The following is a 24915-nucleotide window of genomic DNA, read 5'->3' as shown; positions in this document are numbered from 1 at the left end:
AAATAACTGGGTATGCATATGCAGGTTAGGTTAGCCGAGTAAACGCATATTTGTCGCAACCAACACGATCTTCAATTTCGTTTCATCGCTCATACCTCAACAACGAAGACGCAACACCGCTTCCGTGATGATATCAGGTGTAGCATGACTAACAACGACCCAACCTTCGGCCTGAGGATTTTGAGCCTGAATGACCTAGGCATGTCATGGACCGCACGGTGGTAACGACAGAAATACCAAGCGTTTAAGCCGCGGTCTTGACCATGCAGCCTTACGATGACCGATGACCTGCACTCCATGGCAGCCATGCGCGTAGGCCGTCCCAACAAAGGAAGCCGCGAAACCACCGGCACTACCCACAGCTCACGATATCGATATGAAGTCCACTCGTATGTCTTACTTCCAAACACCCAAGGCACGTAAATCGGGCAGGTGTGCAAGGCGTAAAAAAACGTCCCGTCCGTCATCCTTCCTCTAAGCGCCGGCTTGTGCGGCGCGGTCGTAACAAAAGCGAGCCAAAACCTGGTCCTGGACCCAGCTGATCAACGCTAGGCCTTCCCAAAACCCACGTCTTGGTCTAGTCCAGTAAGCATCGCCTGGATATGATGGTGGCTTGCACGCTCTGGAGGAGTGCTGCGGCGCAGCAAGCGCCGGCGCGTAAATGGGGTTGAAGCGAAATGGGCCGATCCTGCCTTGAACAAACGGACGACGACCGCGTCCCTGGAATGAGGGCCAAAATCAATGGGTCGATTGCTAACCAACGAGTCGGTATACGAGAATAGTATAGTGCTGTGGTTCTTTTCAGGCCAGCAATGTGCTGGCTGGGCAAGGCAGACGTGTAGCTACGCAGCATCGCAATTCGCGCAGGTACGTCGGATACAGCTTCATCACTGTTTCATGACTACATCATCATCTGTGCTTTTGGACTCCCGCCCGCTTATGTTGGGGTCGTGCTTACGATGCTGATATGATCTTCAGATATTGTTGCACTAGCCGTGACATCCAACGTGCCGCAGCCGAGCTCTCGCATCGTGAGTGCGAGCGTTGCCATGTTCTCTTACTTTCCCGTTGATCATAGTACGTTGCGCAATGAAATCGCCCCAAGTAATCGAGTGTTCGTAGCTATGTTCCTGTTTCCAATGGGCCTCTTGTCCCCATGTGCACCTCTCAATCTCGTGGGAGTGAAGCCATGGCCGATGAGTATAGTTGGTATTGAGATTTGATTAGTTATTATGGTTCCTAACTTTGCTTTGACTACCTCATAACACTGTGCACCTCAAAATAGAGAGCCGTGAGAATTCTCGGCCCTGTCAAGACTGACCACCCTGACGTTTTGCAGCCTCATCAACGCCATGTTGCGAAGTCGATATCATATGGGAACAGCTTGTGTAATCGTTAAAACGCCATCGTGCTCTTTGGTGTGACTATCCGGTTTCTGTAGATGTGTTAGTCTGCATCTCTTGCTTAAGGGTATCACGAAGAACTTACCAGTCTCAACACCGGGTTGCCTTCCGTCCAATCCTCCAGTGACCTTCTTCTTCAGCTTGGACAGCCCGATCTTAGCCTCATCCTTTGCGAACTTCGCATTCCGTGCAGGCTTCCATTGCATCAGCCCACGGTGCTTCCTCTCTTCAGTTCTCTTGTTCTGCTTGTTGACACTTCCATTTCCGCTCGATGATGTTTCATCTGTCTCGGCTGTGGTACTTGTACGAGCTGTTGACATGGACTGGCGAGCTTGATGATCCTCGGTTGGCGATAGATCGGTCTTTTGTGACTTCAGTTGACCATTGCCTTTGCTTTGATCACCTCCGCCCTGGCCACCACTCATAGCCTTCGCGTTGCCTACCGTATCAGCATCTTCGACACCGATATCGGATGAAGAATAGTTGGCGCCATAGTCGTCATCAGAGTCGTCGTTATCCTCATTGTCGGATGGATGGTGACGGTCGTGTAGTGGCTCTTCAACGCCAGGTTCACGTCTCTTTTGGCGTCTGGTATTCATGTAGGCTTTCGGGTTGTCTCCAAAAGCACCTGACCAGTCCTGACCATCCTTCGCGAGCCACTGACGCTTCTCTTCCTCACTCGCATTCTTCAGGATGTCACGTCCTGTAGTCAATGACTGGTCATGCAGCTCCTGCACGCGATCTGGTATCTCCTTTTCGACCTTGTGGTTTCGAACACCCTCCGTAACACAAGCCTCCCATGTCTCGAAGGTCTCGCGTGTGTCATTGTCGGTGATGAAAGCAGCGTGCGCCTCGTCTGTACCGGCCTTGAAGCGAGCACGGAATTGCAGGCGGCCCACCTCTTGGAGGTCATCGAGACCAGGTTCCTTGTGGCAGTTTGATTCGGTGATGTAGTTCTGTGTTAGTCGAGCAGGAGCAGCGGTCTTCCAGATTGGGATGTTAATGTCGGCATCCTCGTTGTCGATGAAGTGCTGGAGCCAAATCACGGCATAAGCGTCGGCCTTGCGATGATTGCTGATGTGGAATTCGAACACGATCGGTGACCTGTAGCGGTGCTTAACTGGTAATCGGACGTTGTTCTTCCCATTGCCTTCTTCCAAATCCCAGTAATAGCCATCGCCTTCTTGGAGCTTGGTGGCAGCGCTGCGGCCTAGCTTGCCGGTGCTACCTCCAGTCCGCAACTTGATCTTGGGGTGATGGTTGTAGCCTAAAGCCAGAATGCGCTGCGACCGGAATTCGAAGGTGCCGACGTCCCAGCCAAGCATCTGCGGTGGTAGACGAGTTTCGATGCTGCGGAATAACAGAGAGATGCGTATGCGACCGAAACCGATACCACCGTCGAGCGGATACCATCGCGTAACCTGTGATGATGTTTCGAGGATGTCAGATAGCTTCAGTGGAACCACGCCCAGAATGGGGTCGTGCTCCCTGTTCCTTTGGTCGCGCACCGTTACCGTGATGATGGCCGATCGCCAGTCACGAACGAATCGTTCGGTACCTGCGTTGAAGATGGGCTGAGATGAGACAGCCTTCGAACGAGTTCGGTAGACTAGCTCGTCGTTGAACAAGATCGTACAGTAGCTGTTCGGAAGATTGCCACCAGTCTCTTCTTTGCCTTCGCCGTAAGGCTTCGCAGGCTCGTACTCGCGACCTCTAGGGTCGGCGCTACCCTTGACGTTCTCGAGCTCTAGGTTCACAATCTGGTGGCAAACCACACTGCAGATACCGCTGGGCCACAGAGGATCCGGTGGAGTATGCATGACAGCATCATCCTCTTCGGAGTTGATGACACCCTTCTCGTCTTGTAACTCAGGCTTGTCCTTCAACTCGTCTGGGAGCGACTTGTTCTTGCCGTCCGTTCGCATCTCTTTCCTGAACTTCGGCTTGGTGAAGTAGCCGACTTCCCAGTGAAGTTCTCCAGGCATCTCGCTATCGGCATCCATACCAGCCAGCTTTGAAGTCTGCGGGTACATCTTGCCGGGGTGTTGAATCATCTTCTGCATGGAAATCTCGACCTTTCCGACAATGTCATCGGCGGTGTGTCGGTCGGAGTCCCAGAGTTCTACGCTCAGATTCTCATTGGCTTTGATCAATTCCGGTCCAACAAGAACAGCTGCTGTCTCTTCCCAGATCGGATTCAGATCATCGGTAATGACCCGAGTGCAGTACATGGGTTTTCCGTATTTTGAGAAGGCGATAGTGATGTAAGGGTCGCTTCCACCATGTTTCGATCCGCGTTTGTCTTGCTTGCTTAGGCCAACAGCGCGGTGAATACGGATCCAGAGAACACCGAGGGCTTCCGTGTCCTTTTGAACGGAGTCGCCCTGGAGGATAGCTCGCATGTCAATAGACATAGACTTGGGCGCAACGTACACTAGGCTGATTAGCATGCTTTCTTTGTCCCTCTTGAGAGACTCACTTACTGCTTGCTGCTGCCTTGATGGCGTAGTTGACGAAGTTGCTGATCAATGGAAGGTTGAGGATATTTACACCCTTTTCCACCATGGGTGTACATCCGGCACTGACCTGCGGTGCGCCCATCAACGTGAAGGTCAACGTCTTTAGGAAAGGAGGCTCGGGTGTCATGTTGAGACGCAGGCGGACTGTGCCGACAAGTCCCTGCAATTCGACGAAGATGGGCAGCGGAACACCGAAGAGACCCTTAATCCCCAAGTAGAATACCAGCTGCATGTGCATGTTTCGTGCTCTCTCCGAAACTCGCTTTCCACTGGGGCTCGCATGATATGCGAAAGAGACCTCCAGATTGTAGTAATCTCCACCTTCTTCGTCTGCTGCTGCTTCTTGTGGGTCTTTCGTCTTTTTGTTCTCTTCGTGGATGGACCTCTTCATGTCGCCCATGTGTGAGTCCGGAAGTGCTCGCAAGCTAAGGATGCGCAACGGGTTGCTTCCTTGGTTGATTTCGGCCACGCGGACGTTTTCGATGACACCTGGTACGGAGGCCTGCATGACATCTTCAAGCATGTCTGCAACGCCAGAGAACATGTCGGGGTTGATGAGGCCCCACACAATAGCGAGAAGCGTGTTCATCCACTCGACGGACTCGGGTAGCAAGTTCAGAGAGGCCTACAAGATGGTTAGCTATCGCTCATGTGGGTGGACTTCGCAGATACACACCATCTGGCCACGGACTTGCTCGCTGTCCCACTCTACCTCTCGTCCGCTGCGCACGACTTCCTTCATCCAGAGAAATACGCCAGAAGCCAGGCACATGCCGAGTGGTATTAGACCCTTCAGTGCGCCACCGAACATCTTGCCTACGACAACTGTTCCAATCAAGATACCTGCGCACAGGTAGTTGGCCCGTGTTTCGAGTGCGGCAAACATGGGTTCGTAGCTGACCGAGGGTGTCGGGTGGAAGAGAACGTTCGTCTTTTCGCCGTGAATAGGTACGTCGGTCGTCGTGCCTTCGGCGACTGGATCCGGTGGAGCTGTGACATCCTGGTTGTGCTTGTAGTCTTCGAGCGACTGGGAGGCATCGGTCTTGATGGGCTGCAGAGTATTAGCGAGTGAATATAGAGCCGGCATAGAAGACGTACTGTTTGCTTATCAAGGTTTGCATTTGGTATGACTAGATGCGGGTTCTCGACCTCGTCCATCATATCCTCGTTGACATCGGCAATGGTGACTTCCCTACCAGTCGTAGGGTCAGTAACCACCTGCTCTGTACCCTTTATTTGTCTTTCCTGCTGCTTATGGGGTTGCGATTGTTGCTGGTTCTGCTGCTTGGATGCTTCGTCTATTCTCTTGTCCCGAGCCGCCTTGTCCTTGTCCAGGTTTTCGACGAACTGCCTGACGGTAGGGATTGGGTTATGGCCCGAGTAATGTCCTCCCGGAGCGTGTTGCTGCTGTTGTGACGCCATGCTGTGCTATATCTCCTCCGAAGTGACCGCCCAAGTCTTTCGGAAAGTCAAGGGTGTGGAGGGGCGAAAGGGCTCACAGCAGTTGCGGCTGTTGCGGGAGGATCGAGGATCGTATGGGCCGATGGAGATATATTGGGAGAGTTTGGGCCTAGCGAAGATCTCCCCGCTTAAGAAGCGAAAGCAAGGAACAAGCAAGCTGCAAGACCATAAAAGAGTTCCCGCGCGCGGGGCTGCCAATTGCAGTCAATGACGTAGGGCAAGTGCGCCCAATGCTGCAACAGGAGCAGCCGCGTTACCTTTTTGCGCACGACGCGTACCCAACATTTGCTTGTGCCACGGCAAGAAGCTGTCAAAATCTCCACTGTGGCTGGAATTCTGGTAATCACCCTGGCTGTCGCGTTCATGGATCGCGAGATCCGCCTATAATGACGTCAACGCACATGGTGTGGCTGCATTGGCCAATCAGGGCATGGTGGGGCTGATCGTCCCCTCCACCTTGGAACGACTCATGATCTCCTTGCTCACGCCTTGCTAACGGAAGTATACGCGACCTATTTCGAGCGCGCTATTGGCCAGGTCTACATTATGTCAGGCTGGTTCACTCTCTTCACCAATTGTCGATACATCCTCAATGGCGAGCTTGTCGAGGACCATCTCGTTATCTCAGATGAGTCCGGGCTCATCCTGAAAAGAGAAGGCTACATTGGCGGCGAGGCTATCGACTTGGAAGACAGTATCATAGCTCCAGGTTTCCTGGAACTGCACACCAATGGGGCAAATGGCTTCCATTTCACACACTTTGAGAACGAAGAGACGTACGCGACGAAGATAGATGGTATTGCGAGGTACTACGCGACTCAGGGTGTCACTGGGTTCTGGGCAACCCTACCAACTGTAAAGAGTGATGAATTCCAGAAGGTGAGACAGACGTAGCGTGATGGGCCGCTTTTGTCATGCAATGGAACCATCTTCGGGTGCATACATTGTGCAAGCTTACTGACATGGCTCCAGATCCTTCCCTCTTTGCAGCCACGCCAAATTCCCTCTTCAGCATCTCTTCTCGGGGCTCATACCGAAGGGCCATATCTACATCCAGACAAGAAGGGCGCGCACAACAGTTCCCTCTTTCACCCATGCTCGACCTCTCCTTCGACTGTCTACGGATCCACTAATTTGCAGTCTACTGTCAAGCTTGTGACCGTCGCACCAGAACTTCAAGATTCAGCTGCACTTATCAAATCGCTTACGTCGCAGGACATCAAAGTAGCAATGGGCCATTCTACCGCCACGTATGAACAAGGATTGACGGGGTTGAAAGCTGGAGCAAGTGGATTAACACATACCTTGAATGCCATGCCAGCTTGGGCATCACGAGCGCCTGGATTAGCTGGCCTGGTCTCGCTACCGGAAACAGGAAAAGTCGCACCGCCGTGGTATACCATCATTGCGGACGGAGAGCATCTGCATCCCAATACCGTGTCTTTGCTTCATCGCTCAAGCCCAAAGCGGTCGATCCTGATAACAGACAGCATTGAACTTGCTTCACTCAAGAATGGAACATATCCTGGCCACTCGCAGATTCCTTTTGAACAGGTGAAGAATGGTACACGGGCTACGATTGCTGGAACCGACACGTTGATTGGTGGCTGTATACCACTCCAGCAGAGTGTGAGAAACTTGATGGATTGGTCTGGATGTGGAATCGCAGAGGCTGTGGGCACGGTTACAGAAAACGTGGCTGCCTTTATGGGCGTTGACGGAGAAGGTGGAAGAGGTGTGCTAAAGGAGGGTAGAAGAGCAGACTTGACGGTATTGAATGAGCATGGCGAGGTGCTCCAAACGTGGGTCGCGGGACACAAAGTATGGGACAAGGAAGAAGACATCAGGGCGCACGAGGACGATGGTGAAGCAAGAGGCTGACACTTAGATACACGAGAGCACTGTTGCTAGAAAGCATGTTGACAATGCGACACTAAACAATTACAACGTCGCTGGACTGTCAGCACCTTCCTACATATAAACGCTGTGTAAGTCGAGGGCTAGCACGAGCGAGCAGCACTTTCGTGAAGTCAAAGAACGTGTGAAGTATATTGACTATATAGTCAGCTCTCGAGGCACAAACGACCTCGTCTCTCTAACTGTCGATGCGCATATCGTACACACCACCCAAACCATGAGCACCGATAACAACCCCCAGTCTATATTGCACATCTCTGCACCCGAACCACATGAACCATCCCCGCCCCTTCTCATCTTCGTCCTCGGCCCTCCCTGCGCCGGCAAGTCGACGATATGCACCATTCTAGCCAAACACTTCAACCTAGACCACTTCTCCCTCGGCAATGAGCTCCGTAACCTGGTCTCCTCAAACTCGACTGGCCATCCCGCTCGCATAAAATGCAAGCTGTCGGTAGAGGAGCTGGGAGATCTCGCCAAGAACGTCAAAGCAGGAACACTGGCGCCGTCCAACAGAACACCCAAGTACGTTCGGGAGCGGATTTTCCCTGATGGCGTTGTTCCGCCAAACGTACGGATCCTGATAGATGGCTTTCCTAGGGGAGTGGATCGGTGGGAGACCTTCAAGGAGAGTGTCAAAGATATATGGCAGCCCAATGGCAATACTTGGGTATTAGCATTGTGTACTGATCGAGAAGTGGCAAGAGAGAGGTTTGTGAGTCGCGGAAGGGCAGGCGATGTCTTCGATAAGCGATATGACAGTCATAAGGATTCTATCAGCGAGATCATCGCTGCGATGAAGCAGGATGAGATGAATGTGATTGAGTGTGAGACTGGGCTGGGCTTCGACCCGCAAGATATAGTCGGAATCGTTGAGAGCATCTCATGATTGGTGGAGGGTAATCAGGTGTGAGCAAAGGTTCTCCATGTCATGGGTAGCTGATCAGATCAGATCGTGCCAGCCATCTCTTTAAGAAGAATTGCATTGTCGCATGGACCGACCTTCCCCCCTTATGCGTAGCCATTACTGGGAAAATGCCCAAAGCGCATTCATTTCATACGCATTCAAACGAGCTATCGCGTGTCTTAAGGTGATGTATCGCCACATTCGAGCCGCTAATTCAGGTGAAATCCAAAGCAGTAGATACCGGACGAGATATTCTTCTCACGCGCACAAGTCCCGATCAGTGAAGACCAGGCTGCTTTTCGGACAGGCCATACGTAATGCCGGGATGCCCTGAGCGTGCGCGATGATGAAGAAAGCTCCTCGGCAGCCAGCGACAGATTTTGTCACCAGGCCCCGCTTAGTCACCCACGCTAAAATGGCGCTACCATCTTCCTCCGACATTTCAATCTTTTCCTACAGCTCCAACATGGAAACCCTCGACAACACTGAGTGGGATGTTCTCATCGTAGGCACTGGCCTGCAGCAGTCTCTTCTCGCTTTGTATGTATCTTGCTCGTCGGCGAGGCTGGACGCGATCTGACTGACGCAGCGCGTGAAGAGCTTTGTCGCGCTCCGACAAGAAGATCCTCCATGTCGACGAGAATGACTACTACGGCGGTGCCGAGGCTGCCTTTAGCTTGCAAGAAGCTGAAGAGTGGGCGCAGCGAATGAGTGGTGGTAAGTAGGGATGACGTTGAATGGGTAGACTGTCGCTAATGCATCGCAGAAACCTCGAATGCTGCCTTCTCCCACGTCGCAGTCACCAAGCCTGAGGCTACTGGTTCAGGCCCCGCGCTGTCCTTCTCGAGGGCATACAGCCTGTCTCTAAGCCCCCAGGTCATCTACGCGCGCTCCTCGCTGCTTGGCTACCTCGTCTCGTCGAAGGTCTACCGTCAACTCGAGTTTCTTGCTGTCGGTACCTGGTGGGTACACTCTGCCGATGCACCGGGCGAAAGCTCGTCATCGCATGGAAGACTACTGAAGGTGCCCAACGGCCGCGAGGATGTCTTCCAGGATCACGACCTCGACTTCAAAGCCAAGCGCGCCTTGATGAAGTTCTTGCGCTTCATCAGCGAGTACGAGGAACAGACTGAAGTTTGGGAGGAGCACCGTCAGCAGCCCTTCTCGAGCTTCTTGTCGGAGCAGTTCAAGGTTCCAGCCAGTCTGCAAGGACCTCTGATGGCTTTGACGCTCTCGCCCACCAGGGCAGACCGTACGACAACCGAATACGCTCTACCAAGAATCGCGACACATCTACGTTCGATCGGAGTATTCGGTGCTGGTTTTGGCGCCGTCATACCGAAGTGGGGTGGCCTGTCAGAGATTAGCCAGGTCTCGTGTCGAGCCTGTGCTGTGGGTGGTGGTGTCTATGTCCTTGGAAAAGGCGTAACTCCACCCACTGACAGCGCCCCGGAGACAACCGAGATTGGTACAAAGCTTCGCCTGAAAGATGGCGAAGTTGTCACCGCGAAGTGGATCGTAGGAGGAAATTCCTCATCTGCTTCTGAGGATACATACTGCAAGTCGATGACCATTGTGTCATCCTCTTTGTCGCATCTATTCCCTCCCATCGCCGAGGAAGCACCAGCACCAGCCGCTGCTGTCGTTGTCTTCCCGCCCGGATCTTTGACGCTGGAGTCGCAAGCTGAAGAGCTTCCGCCAGTTCACGTCTTTGTGCATTCGAGCGACACTGGCGAATGCCCCTCTGGTCAATGTAAGTTTTTTCTATTACTTCACCCCTACGCTGTTATGATGAACAAACCTTACGAATACTTATCTACATTGTCTGAATACCATTGAAGACATTAACTCTGACAACCTGATACAACGGCACATCCTCTACATTGTCAATGCATGGTCTTCTAGCTTCATGTTACTGACTATACCCCAGGTGTACTATATGCTTCGACATCGGTGAGCGGCCGAGATGGGTTTGCCCTGCTTCAGAAAGCTGTAGACTCGTTGTTGTCTGCGGAAGACGTCTCGCCATCTCCTACCATATTATGGTCTGTCGAATACCAGCAGCAATCGTCATCCGGATCGGAGACGTTACCGACCGATACCGACCATGTCATTCGCTTTCCACCTCCCTCCATGGACCTCGCCTTCGATGACGCAGTGCTTGATAATGTCAAAGAGGTGTGGCAGAAGATTGTAGGCGACGATGCTGGCGAGTTCCTGGTCTTCCAAGACCGAGAAGTATATGACGATGACGAGTAATGATCTGATATATAATGAATCAATGAGTACATGATACCACTACATCTTCTGCACATCCTTCGAGACTATCGATGCAGTGCAAGTGCAATCAAGAATAAGCGATCGACCAATGGGAGTATCGAATGAAAGAACCCATGTACGATGTTGCACCCGTGCCATCTCACCACACCCTATAGCAGCCCTGACCATTAATGTTTCTTTCTATCATGCAACCCTGGGCGTTCCGTCCGCCTTTCCATTACATCTCCCGTCAGAATACACCGCACACACCCGTTGTCTCTAGATAACCATCTTCCAATCCCGCCATTGACATCCAGCAACTTCCCGGTAAGGTCGTTCCCCTCTGGTCATTCACCTCCCCTACATACGCGGGACAGAGTGAAGTCTCCTCAATGCATTCCCCCGACCTCTCCTTCTCGCTCCGAGTCCCTCTCCGCTGCGGGTAGACGTGTGTTGACAGGAGCAAAAGCCGCCTCGCCCGTCTCCTCCTGCTGCCGCCTACGTCCCGCAACCTGGCTTAGTGTTGTCCATGAAGTCGTAGTGGAAAGAAGCGACCGCGGCGGGGTCATCGTACTCCGTAATGTCGTGAGTGAAATAACTGTCACCACCACTCCTACGCCCGGTGTGGTTGTAATAATGAATGTACTACCTGACTCGGTGGTGGACGTGGACGTAGACGTGGACTTGGGTGGTGTAAGTGTAGGATGAGGTTGACCGGGCGACAAGATGTCTAGGACATTGTAGATGCTTTGTAAGGCTGGTGAGATAGACCGCGGGACTGCAGGCGATGGTCTTGTTGTGAGTGTTGTCGCCGTGCTTCCGCTTTGCGATAGGGCGACAGCGAGGATGGGTAGCCAGAGGGCGAACAGCAGGCTTGTGATGTGCATGTTGGTCGTGGTGCGCTGTCTGTGATGCGTGGACGCGACGTGGTGGAAGGAAAAAGGTGACTAAGTAGGGTGGTGGTGGGGGTCGTGACTGAATGAGCGGTTCAGTGGAGTCGTGGAGGTGAAGGGGAAGTAATCAGAGAGCGACTGGCAAACGGGCGAGTGGGTCGTGAGTCGATTTGGTATCAAGGCTAATTCATGATATTTACGCCACACATGTCGCATCTGTGAGAAGTACTCTGAGCAACGTAATCGTGTGGCGGATACTGAAAGGCGCGTGCGGCGGTGCGGTATTGACGGGCGACAGACACGATCAAACAAAGACCTGGACGGTTCCGCAAAGGGTCTTGAGGGACATATCACGAGAGGAATATCGCGAGAATGTGAGAATACTTGCTTTATCATTTCTGATCAGCGATGTGGTGGTTTCATTCCTGAATATACTTCTTAAGACTCCTCAGCCTCTCCATGGCCTGCTCCAGTACGTCATCGTTCTTGCACACGGCGAACCGTAGCCAATCTTCCACGATGTGCGCGTTTCCTGGCGTGAAGAATTCAGTTGGAGGGATAGCCGCTACACCAACTTCCTTGATCAGGAACCAACTGAGCTGGAAGTCTCTTGGTCTCTCCGCAACGTGAGGCGGGAACTCGTAGTCACTTGGCAACTTGACCTTGGACATGTTCACCAAGACGAAGTATCCGCCTTCGGGATCCGAGTAGGGTAGCCCAAGCTCATTGAAGACAGCGGTGAACTTGTCGATCTTGGCCTTCATCTCTTTCTTCGACTCGTCCCAGAAGTTGTGGGCATCAGCTTGCTCGAACCCAATTGCGGTGGCTTCTTGAAGCGGCGAGACACTGCTGTAGCAGATCCGTGTGTGCGCTGCACTGACGTACTTGATCAGATGCTCGGGTCCAATCAGCCAGCCTACTCTCCAACCGGTGGCGTAGAAGTTCTTTCCTCCTGAACCGACTGTCAATGTGAGCTTGGCGATCTCTGGTGACAGAGTGGCGACGCGAGTAAAAGGGACGTAGTATAGACGGTCGTAAACCTCGTCCGAGAGGATGATGATGTTGTGCTTGACGCAGAGGTCGCCAATGGCTTGCAGCTCATCCTTGGAAAAGACCTTGCCAATGGGGTTGTGCGGAGAGTTGATGACAATCATGCGAGTCTTCGGTGTAATGGCAGCCTCCAGCTCCTTCATGTCTAGACTCCATTCGGCTGCGGACGTTGTCTTGGTCGCGCCGTCTTTGGGAGGGTGAAGAGGCACGTAGACGACCTTCCCGCCTGGCATCTCGATGTTGCTGATGTACTGGTCGAAGAAGGGCTCGAAGACGATGACCTCGTCTCCCTCCTCCAAGAAGCCCATGAAAGCGCTGAGCATGCCTTCATTTGCGCCTGTGGTGATTGTGACTTCCTTGTCGGGATCTATCGTGCGACCGAAGAAGGGCGAGTAGGCATCGGCAATGGCCTTCTTTAACCGCGGGCGGCCTTTGGTGGGCGAGTACTGGTTGCAGTCTACTTGATCGAGCGCAGCCTTGGCGGCATCGAGGACGAATTTGGGAGGGTTGTAGCCAAAGAAGCCCTGGCCCATGTTGACGATGGGCTGCACGGGCGAGGCCGCGGCGGCTTCATTGACGATGGACCTGCCATTATTAGTATTTGTAGGACGTGGAGGCTTTCTCACCTACCAGACATCCTGCTTCTGGCCCGCAACCCTCTTCGCGGGCTTGAAGGGGTCTTCCCTTCGTGTTGTCGCTGACATGGCGCGGAGAGGGGGACAGCTGGTGGGGCACCTTGGAGCTGCGGATGGTCTCTTGGGTGAGGTTCGGATGGATCTGAGGGCCGGAGTCACGATGCTGCGCATGGCAATGGCATTGGAAGATGAGTAAACCCCGAAGAGTCACGAACTGCAGCGTCTAGCATTGCGTGCTCCCGTCCGTCGTCTGCCGTCATCAAGCGGGGACAAATCCGAGATAGCGCCGGCCTCGCTCGTCGCGTTACCCCAGAATTATTCGCGTCGCGTGCGCCGAGCCACTCATCTTCGACATGGTCGACTGCCCCATCTGCACTAAAGCCGTCAAGGACGCCCGAATCAACGAACACATCGACAGCGGCTGCGAGGAGTTCCTGCTCGAGCCAGAACCACAGGGCACGCCAAAGCTGGGAAAGGCGTATAGCTTCTTTACGCCGGGCGCACGCAAACCTCCGGGCGCGACACAGAAGAATGGGCACCCAACCTCGTCACCACCCGCACAGCCAGCGCCGCCAACAGCGACACAGCGGATAGAGATATCAAAGACACCCCCGCCAGCTACAAAACGGCCTCTCGAAGAAGCATCGGATACACAAGCCAATGGCGAGCAGCAATCACCATCTGCCCCGAAACGGGCGCGGAAGCTCAAGGCTGTCGAAGATGCCATGCCACTGGCGGAGCGCATGAGGCCAATGTCATTGGACGATGTATACGGCCAAGAGCTGGTAGGGCCAGGCGGCGTCCTTCGAGGCATGGTCGATGAAGGCAGACTACCATCGATGGTACTCTGGGGAAGACCTGGAACAGGTACTACTTTCTCTACATCTTCCGCGCTCCAATTGAGGCTAACCTATTCTCTAGGCAAAACCACCATCGCCAGACTCATCGCCAACACATCCGGCTCACGCTTCGTCGAGATCAACAGCACAAGCACAAAGTTGGAGGAAGTGCGCAAGATATTCGCAGAGGCCTTTAGAGACCTGCAGCTGACAGGTCGAAAGACCATCGTCTTCTGCGACGAGCTACATCGCTTCTCAAAGACACAACAAGACGCCTTCCTTGGGCCTGTAGAGTCAGGCACCATAACCCTCATAGCCGCAACAACCGAGAACCCATCCTTCAAGGTCATCTCAGCTTTGCTGTCAAGATGTCGGACCTTTACGCTTGACGACCTCAAAGAAGACCACTTGGTACGAATACTCGAGCGCGCCATGGCCGCAGACAACGTCACATCCCCTATCCTAGACAAGCCGATGCTGGAATACTTCGCCCGCTTCTCTGACGGCGACGCCAGAACAGCCCTGAATCTTCTCGAGCTCGCCATGAGCCTTGCAAAGCAGCCTGATATGACCAAAGAGAAGATACAACAGAGTCTCACCAAAACCCTCGTATACGACCGCGCCGGCGACCAACATTACGATACCATATCTGCACTCCACAAGTCGATACGAGGCTCCGATCCCGACGCGGCGTTGTACTACTTAGCACGCATGCTCGAGTCTGGCGAGGACCCACGGTACATAGCCCGTCGGCTCATCGTTGTCGCATCCGAAGACGTTGGACTGGCAGACAACTCGATGCTGTCCCTTGCGACAGCCACATACTCTGCTTGCGAGAAGATCGGCATGCCAGAATGTCGCATCAACCTCGCCCACGCCGTCACCGCGCTTTCCCTCTCTCCAAAATCGACGCGCGCATACCGGGGGATGAACAACGCCTATGATGCGTTGAGGGAGCCAGGCGTCGCAGCACTGCCTATACCACATCACATACGCAACGCGCCAACCAAGTTGATGAAGGATATGGGTTATGGAGAGGGATACAAATACAACCCACATTACCTAGACGGCAAAGTGAAACAGGAGTACCTACCCGAAGCACTCCGAGGCCGTTCGTTTTTGGAAGACACCGACCTAGGAAGCAAGGTTGACCCAGACCTCGTCGACGACGACGAGTTGATGCCAGAGATTGACTGAGCGCAGCTTTGGATATAATAACGGGCAAGAGCTGACTGCATACTTGGCATTGTTTTGGCGTCTTGCATAGCGAATACGATACCCATTACGCGCTTCACTTCCTACGAATTACACGCCGACAGTGTCAATGCTCGTTGATGAATCAGCAAATCCCGTCTTGCCAAAGCGATAAGCTGATCAAACCACGTTTCGTGTGACTAGGAAGCAGAAGGCGTTTGCTGACACGAGCAGCCATTCGTCACTGCCACCCGATGATATGCGCCCGCCTCATGGCCACAAACACAGTTTCCTTCACTGTTCACTGCATCGTCTACATCCTGCAACACCACTCCCCTCGTAACTACGCCTCGAACCTGAACACAGCGTGCGAAACTAAGCCATCTTTTCAAACTAACCAAACGTCGTGCGCAGCACGCCAACTGGAAATGGATAACATCACCATTGGAGTTATCATCTTCTTCTTCTTCAGCTCATGGTTTGGACATGCCTTGTTACATCGTGTTATCAAGACACCGGCGCAGTATCAGAGACCGAAAGTAGATATGAAAGAGACATAGCATGGAAGGTGGTAAAACAGGAGAACATCATTGGAGTTCGAGCGTGAACGGTAAGAACCTCTATTTACATCCTGAATCACTATCGTATCATACATACTGACAAGCCCCAGGACGACTATGCCAATCAGCGAATAATTCCACAGTCCCTTCAGCCAACCTTCACATCAATACACCTGTCCCTACTTCCTCTTCCTCGCCTTCGCCTTCGCCTTTGTCTTTACGCCACCACCGCTACCTCTCTTCTTCGCAGGCGTCTTCACAATAACCGCTCCAACACCCGCATCCTTGTTGTCCTCCATCTCTTTCGTACACATGGCACAATACCATTCTTTGTTCTTCGGAATAGGCTTGGAGATGCCGATGCAACGACCATGATACCACCCTATCGGACAAGCGTCGTTATCGCAGCCGATCATTAGACTGCCGTCGTCATGGCCGCGACAAGTGCAGTGAAGGGTTTTATCGACTGGTTCTTGGACTGGAGCTTTGCCTTTGCCTTTGGATTTAGCTGGCGTTTTGGGCTTAGCTGGGGGCTTGGGTTGAACTGGAGCCTTTGGTTTAGGCTGAGGCTTGGGCTTGATTTCGACCTTGGCTTGCTCTTCTTTCATATCCTTGGCAGCTTGACTTTCAACTTTGATTCGAGCAGACTGGCGGCGTGTGCCGGGAGCAGCTTCTGGTTCGGAGGTTGTGGAAGCGGGTATGTTTGATGCGACTTGTGGTGTAGCTTGGCGTACGACTGCAGTAATGGCAGGAGCAGTAATCGGCTGAGGAGATGGCGGTGCAGACGACTCCACATTCTCGGGCGCGGGTGGAAGGTCGGCAGGTACCGTCGACTCTACACCGCTCAGCTCAAGATACAACTCTTCTTCCCGTATAAACCTACCCTCTGCATCTCTCCTCCCCTCTTCGATCTTGTACCGTTGAGAAACTTTTCCCTCCTCCCCTGCCATCTCAATACACCGCTCAGACACCTTGAGTCCACTTGAGCTGCCAATGTACGCCGCCGCCGACTTTTTCATGGCATGTTTGGCTTCGCCCAAACTACCAAAAGTAACGATCAAGGAGCGCTCAGTTTCTGCTTTGTCGTCGTAGTTGTCATTGAGATACTCAACACATAGGCCATACTGCACTGGCAAAGCGTCCAGCTCGCTCGCACGAGTCCACTGATTCACGCCGTCCGCGTTTTCACCGGCGGGGAAGACAATGTCCATTTCGTAGCGTAGAACCACATGGTTCTTGCTATCCAGGATCTCGTAGAGACGATTGGTGCTTAGCTCTCTTGTTGCCCCCCATTGGACGTTTGCTTCGATTGCTTGGGTAGCGTGGTCGCGCATGGCTTTCTGCGTCGTCTCGAAGACGGTGGAGGCGCTGAGGAGCTGGTGACTGGCGATCTTCGGATCTTCGAGGAGATCGTGGGAGTACACGGCGTAGTGCTTTGTAGAGTGTAGGGTCTCCTCGGTGGACGGTCTTTGTGAGTCTAGTCGCGGTCTCTTTGGAGACTCTCGAGGAGGAGAGGAGAGGTCGGCTGATGGCCTCCGCTTCAGAAGAGTCGGTATGGTCGGAGGTAGAGTCATGATGGACGGAATGGTGTCGGTCTGGAAGATGGGCGGTCGAGCTGTTGCTGACGACATGGTCGCGCTGGTCAAGCAGCAGCGAGTTGCGGATCAATTAGTCGCAGTATAGTGGAAGATCCCAGGTCAACGGTCAATGTGTCGTAGAGAGCAATCGACCAAGATGGGAGCCTAACGGTGATATCGCGAGTGTCTGTGCTTTTGTTTTTGCTAGTGCGAAGTGTTCCTTTGATAGTGTCGCGGTGAAAGAGGAGAGCAAGCGGCAGGCGGCCATAGCTTATCCCAACTACCCGTCCGCGACGTAGAGACACGGAGACGCGGAGGAGTCGAAGTAGCAAGTGGCGCCACGCAATAATGCGAATTTAGTGTTTAGCATTTTTATCTCTGAATGTAAGCTGCCTTGGGTATCACTAAAATAATTTTCCAAATTTGATGAGTATCCCGCCTGCCCATCTGATCACACATCAGACTGGAACTGATATTGGTACATAATCCATTGGTCGGGGCGTCGGGGTCGGCCAATGGATTGTGTACCAATATCAGTTCCAGTCTGATGTGTGATCAGATCGGTAGGCGGATTTAGTGTAGACTAGCAGAAGAAGACGCCAAACCAATGCACGCTTTGTACTTCCTCAAGCCCTAACTGCCACTTCCGCAGCTTTCACGTGATCTACTGTAGTCCGTCCCAAACCCTCTTTTGCGTAAAAGTCCATAGGGTATAGATTCGTCCTTTCCCTTGCTTCAATTTTCCTCAATGTATCATCTTCCTCCAACCATGGCGCGTCTCTTACACCAAGCGTGACGAGCGCCTCATAAGGACTTAGCAACGGCCTGGGAAACGCGTAGCCCCAGTCAATGCTCAATCTAGGACAAGCGATCTGTACCCAAGCCTCTACATCGGACATCATTGCCAGTTTACCAGGGAAGATCTCGGACATGAGCAGATTTACACATTTGATGCCCTGGTGCGCCAGTTCGTTCTCGATGAGCGTAAGTGTATGTGGATTTCCTTGTCGTCCTAACGAACCGAGGATAACGCCCCATGTGCGAGCTTTCCGAGCTGTGAGAATAGCAGTGCGTCGTAAGTCGTATAATGAATCGTGCTCGTAAGTTTCGTGTGTCAGCCTCCGCGAGTATGGGTCATAGCGGTATGCAGGTATATGTGGATTGGCGATCATAGCGCTCTCGAGGTGGAAGCGTCCGTCGCCGAGATATAGTATCATGTCCGGTACTTCCTCCTCTTTGCCTCGCGCATTAAGTTGGCCTGGCTTGATGGCCATCGACGGTGACGTGCAGCCTAGAATTTCGCCCTTGGATAGAGGCGCGATCTGTGGCACAAACGGGTTGTATCCTTCCTTCCGTAGTATCGGCACGATGCCATGTATTGTAGCGTTGAACTGAATGGTACCAACTAACGCGATGGTCTTTCCGACGGGGAAATTCTCGGTGATGGTGTTGATCAAATGTTGGGTATCGATACTGATGGAGACGAAGATGTACAGCGTCGCGATCTTCGTTACTGCTACCGGTATCAGACAGCTGTGCGCGTAGTGTATGAGCAGGTCGCATCCCAGCGCTCTAGCAGTATAGTCGTCTATGCAACACGCGCCGTATGTGACATCACCCATTATCAGCGTCGAAGTACCGGGACAGAATCGCGTCAGGATATCGGATATCGTCGTCGCGAATAGCAGCAGGCCCTCGGGGAACTGCAGGGCTATCGACTTGGCGCCAGACGTCCGTATGCGGTGTATACATTTGTGGATCTCGAAGCTGTAATTCGGAGGTAGGAGGGCGATGGCGTCGTTGATCTCCTGGTCGTGGAGGATGTCGTCGGGGATGGCGTTCAAGACACGAGCGGTACGTCGAGGCTGGGCAACTTGGATGACAGTTAGCTGCAAGTCTTACTAATCTTTCGTGTATGGGCTCCTCACACCTTGTATGGCGCTGGAATCCTCAATGTTGGCATTGGGATCCGCTTGCTGCTCGCCCGCCTTTTCCGCCGTCTTTCTGCCCACAAAACGTCGCTTCGGCTGTTTCTGCACGGGCACAGCCTCTTCTGGCATGCCCTGCTCGGCGTCGGGCCCCAAATTGGTCGCAGCTCTGTCGTCTTCCATTTTGCGCGTCTATGTCGTGGTTGAGCGCGTCGCGGGGTCGGGTGGAATCATGTGGCGGGGCTCAAGACTTTTTTGGTAGGGCTGAACTTCACTCAGGGTCCACAGCGCTTCCACTTCCACTCCCACCCGCTCCCAGCCACTGATGCGAGAATGCATGCTCATGAACAAGAAAGCTACACACATTACCAGCCAATCAGTATCGAATTTCCAACCACAGCGATGACTGTCGTACATTACTGCTACCCATAGATCTAGCTGCCCTACATCCTCCACTACAACGCCACGCAAATACTGACACTTCAAAGCTTCGCGAAGATCTTGTGCATACGCGCTACGTTATGGCCTCCGTCGCGTCTGGCGACTTCGCCGCCCCCAGGGTCAACCCAGGCGTCTGGCTTGGATACATGCGCGATGATACAAGGAGGCTCGCGCATCGTCACGCACTTGAAGACTTGGATCTTCTTGATGTACATGTTGCCCAGCTGCGCTTTGTGCTGAACCAGCATATATGCGAAGCCTTGCATGTTCGGCGTGCCTGGTCACATGTTAGTCAACGCTTCCTAGCTGTTGGTAAATCGAAGAGCCTCCTGCATCACTACTGGAACGCGCCAGACTTACCCATGATTGCATTCATTTCGTCTGTCCCCCGTTCGAACGTCTGCCCTGGAAAATCTTCTAGATTTTTACCTCGAGTGCGCAGTGCTCTCAGCACCACTGACTGAGTCTCTCGGTTGACAACCAACACAGACACGAAGTAACGCATGTTTCTGACATCGCCATTGTTCTGGTTCATCAAATGTTGCCACTCCAGCCACGCCACGTCTGAGAATTGATTAAGGCGTGGCAGTCCGTCACCGGTAATTGGCGGGTCCTTTCCCTTGCCTATTTCCTTGGGGCTTGTACGGCTCATTGCTATGATGACGCCTTCGTTGATGTTGAGTGAGAAGGTAAAATCAGCACCTGTGGCCCGGTACTGCTTGCCGTCAACATAGTACGTTTGATCATCAATATCCTCATCGAATCCAGGCAAGTTGTGCTGATAGGAGACGACGTGGTTCTCGCCACCTTCGAATCTGTCTGCGTTGGGGTTGAGTCCGAGACTTGCGAGTGCTTCACCGATACCCCATGTCAAATAGAAGTTGAAAAAAGAATCCGCCTCGTCGCTTGGATCAAATTGAAAATACTGCCAGAACCATCTTCCGAGTTGATTACGATTCTGGTACGGTGATGCTGCCGTGGTACGTCCTGGGTTGTACTGGGGTCCGACTTCGCTGTCGTCGTGGCTCATCGCCCACGAGAGCGTGCATCCCTTTCTCCTGCACCTATCCCAGACCTCATCAGTCGCAGGTTCGTTTTGTGGATTCGGAGGAGGCCGATCTGGCAGTCCGGGCGGAGGAGTTCGAGGGGGCGGAGGCGGAGGCCCAGCGGCAGCGACATTCTTGTATGGCGCCTCGAGAATCGTGACATTAGTGGATAGACGCACATCGTTCGAGCAGCTAGATGTCAAGTCAGCTGCGAGACATTTAGTCAAGCAAGACGCTGGTACAAGCACTATCAAAGCCGCCGAGACGGAAATCGGAATGCTTGGGTTATACCTACTCCGGACAGATCTCGCCTGCAACGGCAGCGAAGAAGGCAGCAAGCCTGACGAATTGGCCGATCCGCATACTTTTCAAGTTCGTTGCTGATGAGTGTAAGGTGAGAGAGAGAAACACCCGGGTGGTGCTGGAAACAGAGGCGTACTACTCAAGCGGGATTGAGCTTTTTTTTGTGCGTAGCTCCCGCCTTCACCTTCACTGCGCATGGAGTGAAACGAAAGAAGGCGACAGAGATCCGGGCATTTCCCAGAGGTTGCAACACTGAAAAGTGCGCCCTTGTCGTGTAACGTCTCCCGGTGATCTCGGTTCGCGGGTTGTTCTTTCCTGTTTCGCCAACTGAGCAGTTCGTCATACAGATCCACATACACACGCACCTACCTTCCCCTGGGGCGGCGAGAAGGGCTTTCGATTATCGCTTCGCATTTCCATGAAGAACAGCGACATATACAAAGGCTTGTCCCAACCGAAACGCGAAAACTCTGACATATGTCGTTTTGTCGATCATTAGACTGACATTCCATGTCTGACGATTAACATCTTCCACAGTTGCCGTCCAGCCCTCATGGCTGATAATGCTCAGGAATAAATAAAGGGTATCGTGTAACGCAAAGAACCCCCCCCCCCCATTCGAAGCAAAGAAACAAGCTTGGAACCAGATCAAATGTTCAATTTACCTCCCAACCAGAAACCACCAACCCACAACGCTCCCCAAACTGGCTGAAAGAAAGCTCGAAGCACCGCCGGACCAGGACAAATTCCTGTCAAGCCCCAGCCAATACCAAAAGCTGCAGCTCCGACAACGAATCTTATATCCACATCTTGTAGTGTTTTCGTAGGCAGCGAAAACTTGTCGGCGAACGATGGCGGGCTGGTGAAGCCTTTCATCTGGTTCTCGATCAGGTTGGGCAGGACGCCGAAGAGTATGACCAGAGCGAGTGACGGGTCCCAATGTTGCAAGTTCGGGAAAGAGAAGAAAGCGGCTACCTTTTCGGGGTGCGACATCTGCGAAATGTGAAGACCGAGGGCGAAAAGAAGACCGGAGAAGGACTGCGTCGTAAGGCGTGCAGCAGTATGTGTATCCGCAGGCTGGTGTTTGGCGTCCTTGGCTGATGGTGCAACCGTGACCTGGGCTACGAGTTTGGGTATGGTTCGCGCGGCGAAGATGCTGAATATGGCGAGTACGAGAAGAGATGCGGTTGTCTCGGTTGATGGATACACAGGCGTGTAGCATGGTGCACTGCCGGGGCACATCGGACTCGATAGGCTCGGATTGACGAGGTGATGTGTTATGATCGCCGCGGGAAAGAAGGTAGCAACTGCGATTGCTGAGCGTCCACTCAGTCTGGGGAGTCCACACAGCATGTGTCCGGATGTACACCCATTCGACATCTGGCAGTTCGCGTTAGTGGTGAGAGAGTCTAGTACCAAAGGTCTCTTACCTTTGTTCCCCATCCTATCAGAGCACCAATCGCTAGCGTAAACAGAGCACTCTGTGGACTTGTCTGTACAGCAGGATACTCCGTGATCAACTGCGGTGCTAATGCCTTCAACGGAACATAGCTGGCAGCCATGCCCGTGAAGAAAGCGAGCAGTTCCTTCGTAGGCGCAGAGAAGAGTCGACGCAGATAGCCGCTGAGTCCCAGGATATCGCCATTCTGATAGAGGAGGTTGCTAGTCGCTTGGTGTAGCAGAAAGGCGCCGATGGAAGTCTCGACGGGTGTAAACATCTTCTTGATACCGGTATTCTCGTTTCGTCGGGTCCCGTCCCTTAAAGCATCCCACTCTAGCGAAGGACTCGTCCCGTAAGGTGCATCAGCAGAACGAAAGCAGCAAAAATCAAAGAATACCCCTGCCAGCGAAGGACAAACAAGCCGTTTGTAGACCACCACCTCATTATGAAGGACTAGGTCACTAGACCAGATCTTCCCTCGCTAACGGGCCCATGTGCCAATCGCCGTGTAGACATTTTCCCTAGTCGCCGACCTCACGCTGCAAACGTGGACTTAGCCGAGAATGCAATCATCCCGACGATGGATATATCGTGGAGGCGGACTGGTGGCGCCCCGGCAGCAGATACGCCCTAAATTGACTAGCGTGAGTACTAAGCGTGGCTCGCGCGTGGTAGGCGCGTGGGTCGTCGGCGACGAGAATGCGCCCCAGGGATGGCACATGGGAACTTTACCCGGTTCATGGCTTGCGCGACTGCATGGCGAGGCTTGCGTACCCGCGAACATGATGATGTAGAGTCGACGAGGCGTTTCACGATGTGGGATATCGTATGATTTCTGCGCTGAGGGCAGCGAGTGCGAGTGTCATCGTGCTCGGGGTCTTGGACGGTAGTCGGCGACCGAAACCTCGCACCGTCGGAATTACCACGGCGTTCCTTCATGATGGAATGAATTACTAACGTGGCCCGCTAGGTCAAGCTGTGTGGGTGTCTAGATGGTTTCTAGAAGGACTCCGTGCGACGGACGGATGCGAGTGCCGGGTGGCGGCTACTGGCGCGAACTTCATCGATGGTCCATCATGGCGGCGACCGAATTCGATTTTTTGTCACTTCTTCTCACGAACGATTGTATACATTTGTTGAACAGCTTCACATTGCTGCATATTTCTTGCATACGCGGCCCGCTTATCTCAGATTATTCTCCGTGTCAGATCTGCATGCCGCAGCTACCTCGCCGACCAGAATGCCTGCAGTGGCAGCGATACAATGCTTCTCGAAGATGAGCAAACATGCCAAGTACTCAACGGACACCGACACACCGCAGCGCTGCGCCGAAGTGTGCATATGCTCCGATTGATTGCGTGGTCGGTCTGCAAGCCAGTCGTCGAACGCGCAGCTCAAGATCCTCCTCATTTTTACTCTTCAAACTACTCCTCCAACCACGGCTTCGCCAAGTAAACCCTCAATCCATGTCATCCTACTAGGCCCCCCCCCCCAGTTCGACCGTCGGCAGCCACTCATGTAGCCTCTCCTGAACACATCAATCGCCTGAAGGGTGCATATCCATATATCCTGATGAAGCAGGAGATCAAACTACATAGATCCTGAGTCCTGGCCACCTACTCAAAGCCTCCAGCCCCATCTCACGCAGCCACGCAGCCAGCAACACACCTTTCTGAACTCCCCTCCTTCCCCTCCTCCGCTTCATCTCAAACTCCTTGGTAACCGTAATCCCGACTTTAGCTCTCTCGCCGTATACCTCAGGCCACACATGTATAAACGCGACATGCTCCTCAACACCGACCCACCACTTGTTATTCTCCCTCACGCTGAACACATCGCCAAAAGCAGTCCGCGCGTGTTCGGGGAGGTCGAAGTGCAGCTTCAAGGACGGAGAGCTTTTGTATGCCTTCAGAAAAGGGAGAATGTCGATGTTGGGTGTTGACCACGAGGACTCTCGGACTGTGATGCGTACGTTGCCTAGGGGAAGGATGGGAGGCTGGTCAGGATAAAGGGAGGCGGTGCTAGATACAAGGGCATCGAGCGAGATGGACATTGAGTGGTTTTGTCGATAAGTAGCTTCGTATTCTTCTCGTATTTGATGGCAGGTCTGCGTGAGGCCCATATCGTAGCGTTTTATGGTGTTCCATTCTGGAGGTTCGTATAGAATGTCGTCTTTGTTCTCGTAATACAGCACGATCTGGTGTGCGGGCGTGTGCAGGTAGTTTGGGGTCGAGGAGAATGATGTGGTCTCTGAGTTGACGGGAGCGTCGTGGTTTATACGTTCATTGGCGAGGTCTGAATATATCTTGTTCCGAAGTTCTATGCTTGTTAGTGATGCACTTGATGATGACGGTTAGTGTGTACTTACCACCGGATAGGGATAGAAACCCGAGCCTGGGGCTTTCGACAGTGAGATTTTGGAGAGCTGCGTTGAGTTCCTGAATTGAAGCGAGAGTATCGGACTTTTGTGGATGAGACATGTTATATGGTAAGCAGTTTGCTTGCCTCGATGGGTAGAAGTTTTCAGGGTGGTTTGTAATTA

General features: G+C 53.0%; 9 protein-coding genes across 9 annotated transcripts; 4 read left to right on the top strand and 5 right to left on the bottom strand.

Moving 5' to 3' along the window:
• Window positions 1–1424: 1424 nt before the first annotated feature.
• Window positions 1425–5344, bottom strand: J4E83_003853 (uncharacterized protein; the record flags this gene model as incomplete). The annotated part of the gene is made up of 5 exons (XM_049330786.1): window positions 1425–1435; window positions 1489–3837; window positions 3887–4547; window positions 4599–4973; window positions 5021–5344. The coding sequence occupies 5 exons, from the start codon at window positions 5342–5344 to the stop codon at window positions 1425–1427; spliced, it is 3720 nt and encodes a 1239-aa protein (XP_049190203.1).
• Window positions 5345–5929: 585 nt separating this feature from the next.
• Window positions 5930–7264, top strand: J4E83_003852 (uncharacterized protein; the record flags this gene model as incomplete). Its single annotated transcript, XM_049330785.1, has 2 exons — window positions 5930–6262; window positions 6356–7264. The coding sequence occupies 2 exons, from the start codon at window positions 5930–5932 to the stop codon at window positions 7262–7264; spliced, it is 1242 nt and encodes a 413-aa protein (XP_049190202.1).
• A 253-nt stretch (window positions 7265–7517) lies between these two features.
• J4E83_003851 (uncharacterized protein) lies at window positions 7518–8189 on the top strand (the record flags this gene model as incomplete). Its single annotated transcript, XM_049330784.1, has 1 exon — window positions 7518–8189. The coding sequence occupies one exon, from the start codon at window positions 7518–7520 to the stop codon at window positions 8187–8189; it is 672 nt and encodes a 223-aa protein (XP_049190201.1).
• A 433-nt stretch (window positions 8190–8622) lies between these two features.
• J4E83_003850 (uncharacterized protein) lies at window positions 8623–10466 on the top strand (the record flags this gene model as incomplete). The annotated part of the gene is made up of 4 exons (XM_049330783.1): window positions 8623–8747; window positions 8806–8924; window positions 8974–9960; window positions 10138–10466. 4 exons carry the CDS (start codon window positions 8623–8625, stop codon window positions 10464–10466), a joined length of 1560 nt encoding a protein of 519 aa, XP_049190200.1.
• A 1312-nt stretch (window positions 10467–11778) lies between these two features.
• On the bottom strand, window positions 11779–13113 carry J4E83_003849 (uncharacterized protein; the record flags this gene model as incomplete). Its single annotated transcript, XM_049330782.1, has 2 exons — window positions 11779–12994; window positions 13040–13113. The coding sequence occupies 2 exons, from the start codon at window positions 13111–13113 to the stop codon at window positions 11779–11781; spliced, it is 1290 nt and encodes a 429-aa protein (XP_049190199.1).
• Window positions 13114–13397: 284 nt separating this feature from the next.
• On the top strand, window positions 13398–15080 carry J4E83_003848 (uncharacterized protein; the record flags this gene model as incomplete). The annotated part of the gene is made up of 2 exons (XM_049330781.1): window positions 13398–13911; window positions 13966–15080. The coding sequence occupies 2 exons, from the start codon at window positions 13398–13400 to the stop codon at window positions 15078–15080; spliced, it is 1629 nt and encodes a 542-aa protein (XP_049190198.1).
• Window positions 15081–15816: 736 nt separating this feature from the next.
• On the bottom strand, window positions 15817–17268 carry J4E83_003847 (uncharacterized protein; the record flags this gene model as incomplete). The annotated part of the gene is made up of 1 exon (XM_049330780.1): window positions 15817–17268. One exon carries the CDS (start codon window positions 17266–17268, stop codon window positions 15817–15819), a length of 1452 nt encoding a protein of 483 aa, XP_049190197.1.
• Window positions 17269–17840: 572 nt separating this feature from the next.
• Window positions 17841–19325, bottom strand: DPH1 (Diphthamide biosynthesis protein 1; the record flags this gene model as incomplete). The annotated part of the gene is made up of 2 exons (XM_049330779.1): window positions 17841–19087; window positions 19145–19325. 2 exons carry the CDS (start codon window positions 19323–19325, stop codon window positions 17841–17843), a joined length of 1428 nt encoding a protein of 475 aa, XP_049190196.1.
• A 299-nt stretch (window positions 19326–19624) lies between these two features.
• On the bottom strand, window positions 19625–24853 carry J4E83_003845 (uncharacterized protein; the record flags this gene model as incomplete). Its single annotated transcript, XM_049330778.1, has 6 exons — window positions 19625–19860; window positions 19944–20837; window positions 21670–22312; window positions 22363–22706; window positions 24042–24692; window positions 24742–24853. 6 exons carry the CDS (start codon window positions 24851–24853, stop codon window positions 19625–19627), a joined length of 2880 nt encoding a protein of 959 aa, XP_049190195.1.
• Between the last annotated feature and the right edge of the window lie 62 nt (window positions 24854–24915).

The sequence above is a fragment of the Alternaria metachromatica genome (genome assembly GCF_023757995.1).
Source record: "Alternaria metachromatica strain BMP 0045 chromosome Unknown scaffold_6, whole genome shotgun sequence".
Classification (NCBI taxonomy): domain Eukaryota; kingdom Fungi; phylum Ascomycota; class Dothideomycetes; order Pleosporales; family Pleosporaceae; genus Alternaria; species Alternaria metachromatica.
Note: the sequence above shows the minus strand (reverse complement) of the source record. Positions and strands in the feature narration are given on the sequence as shown.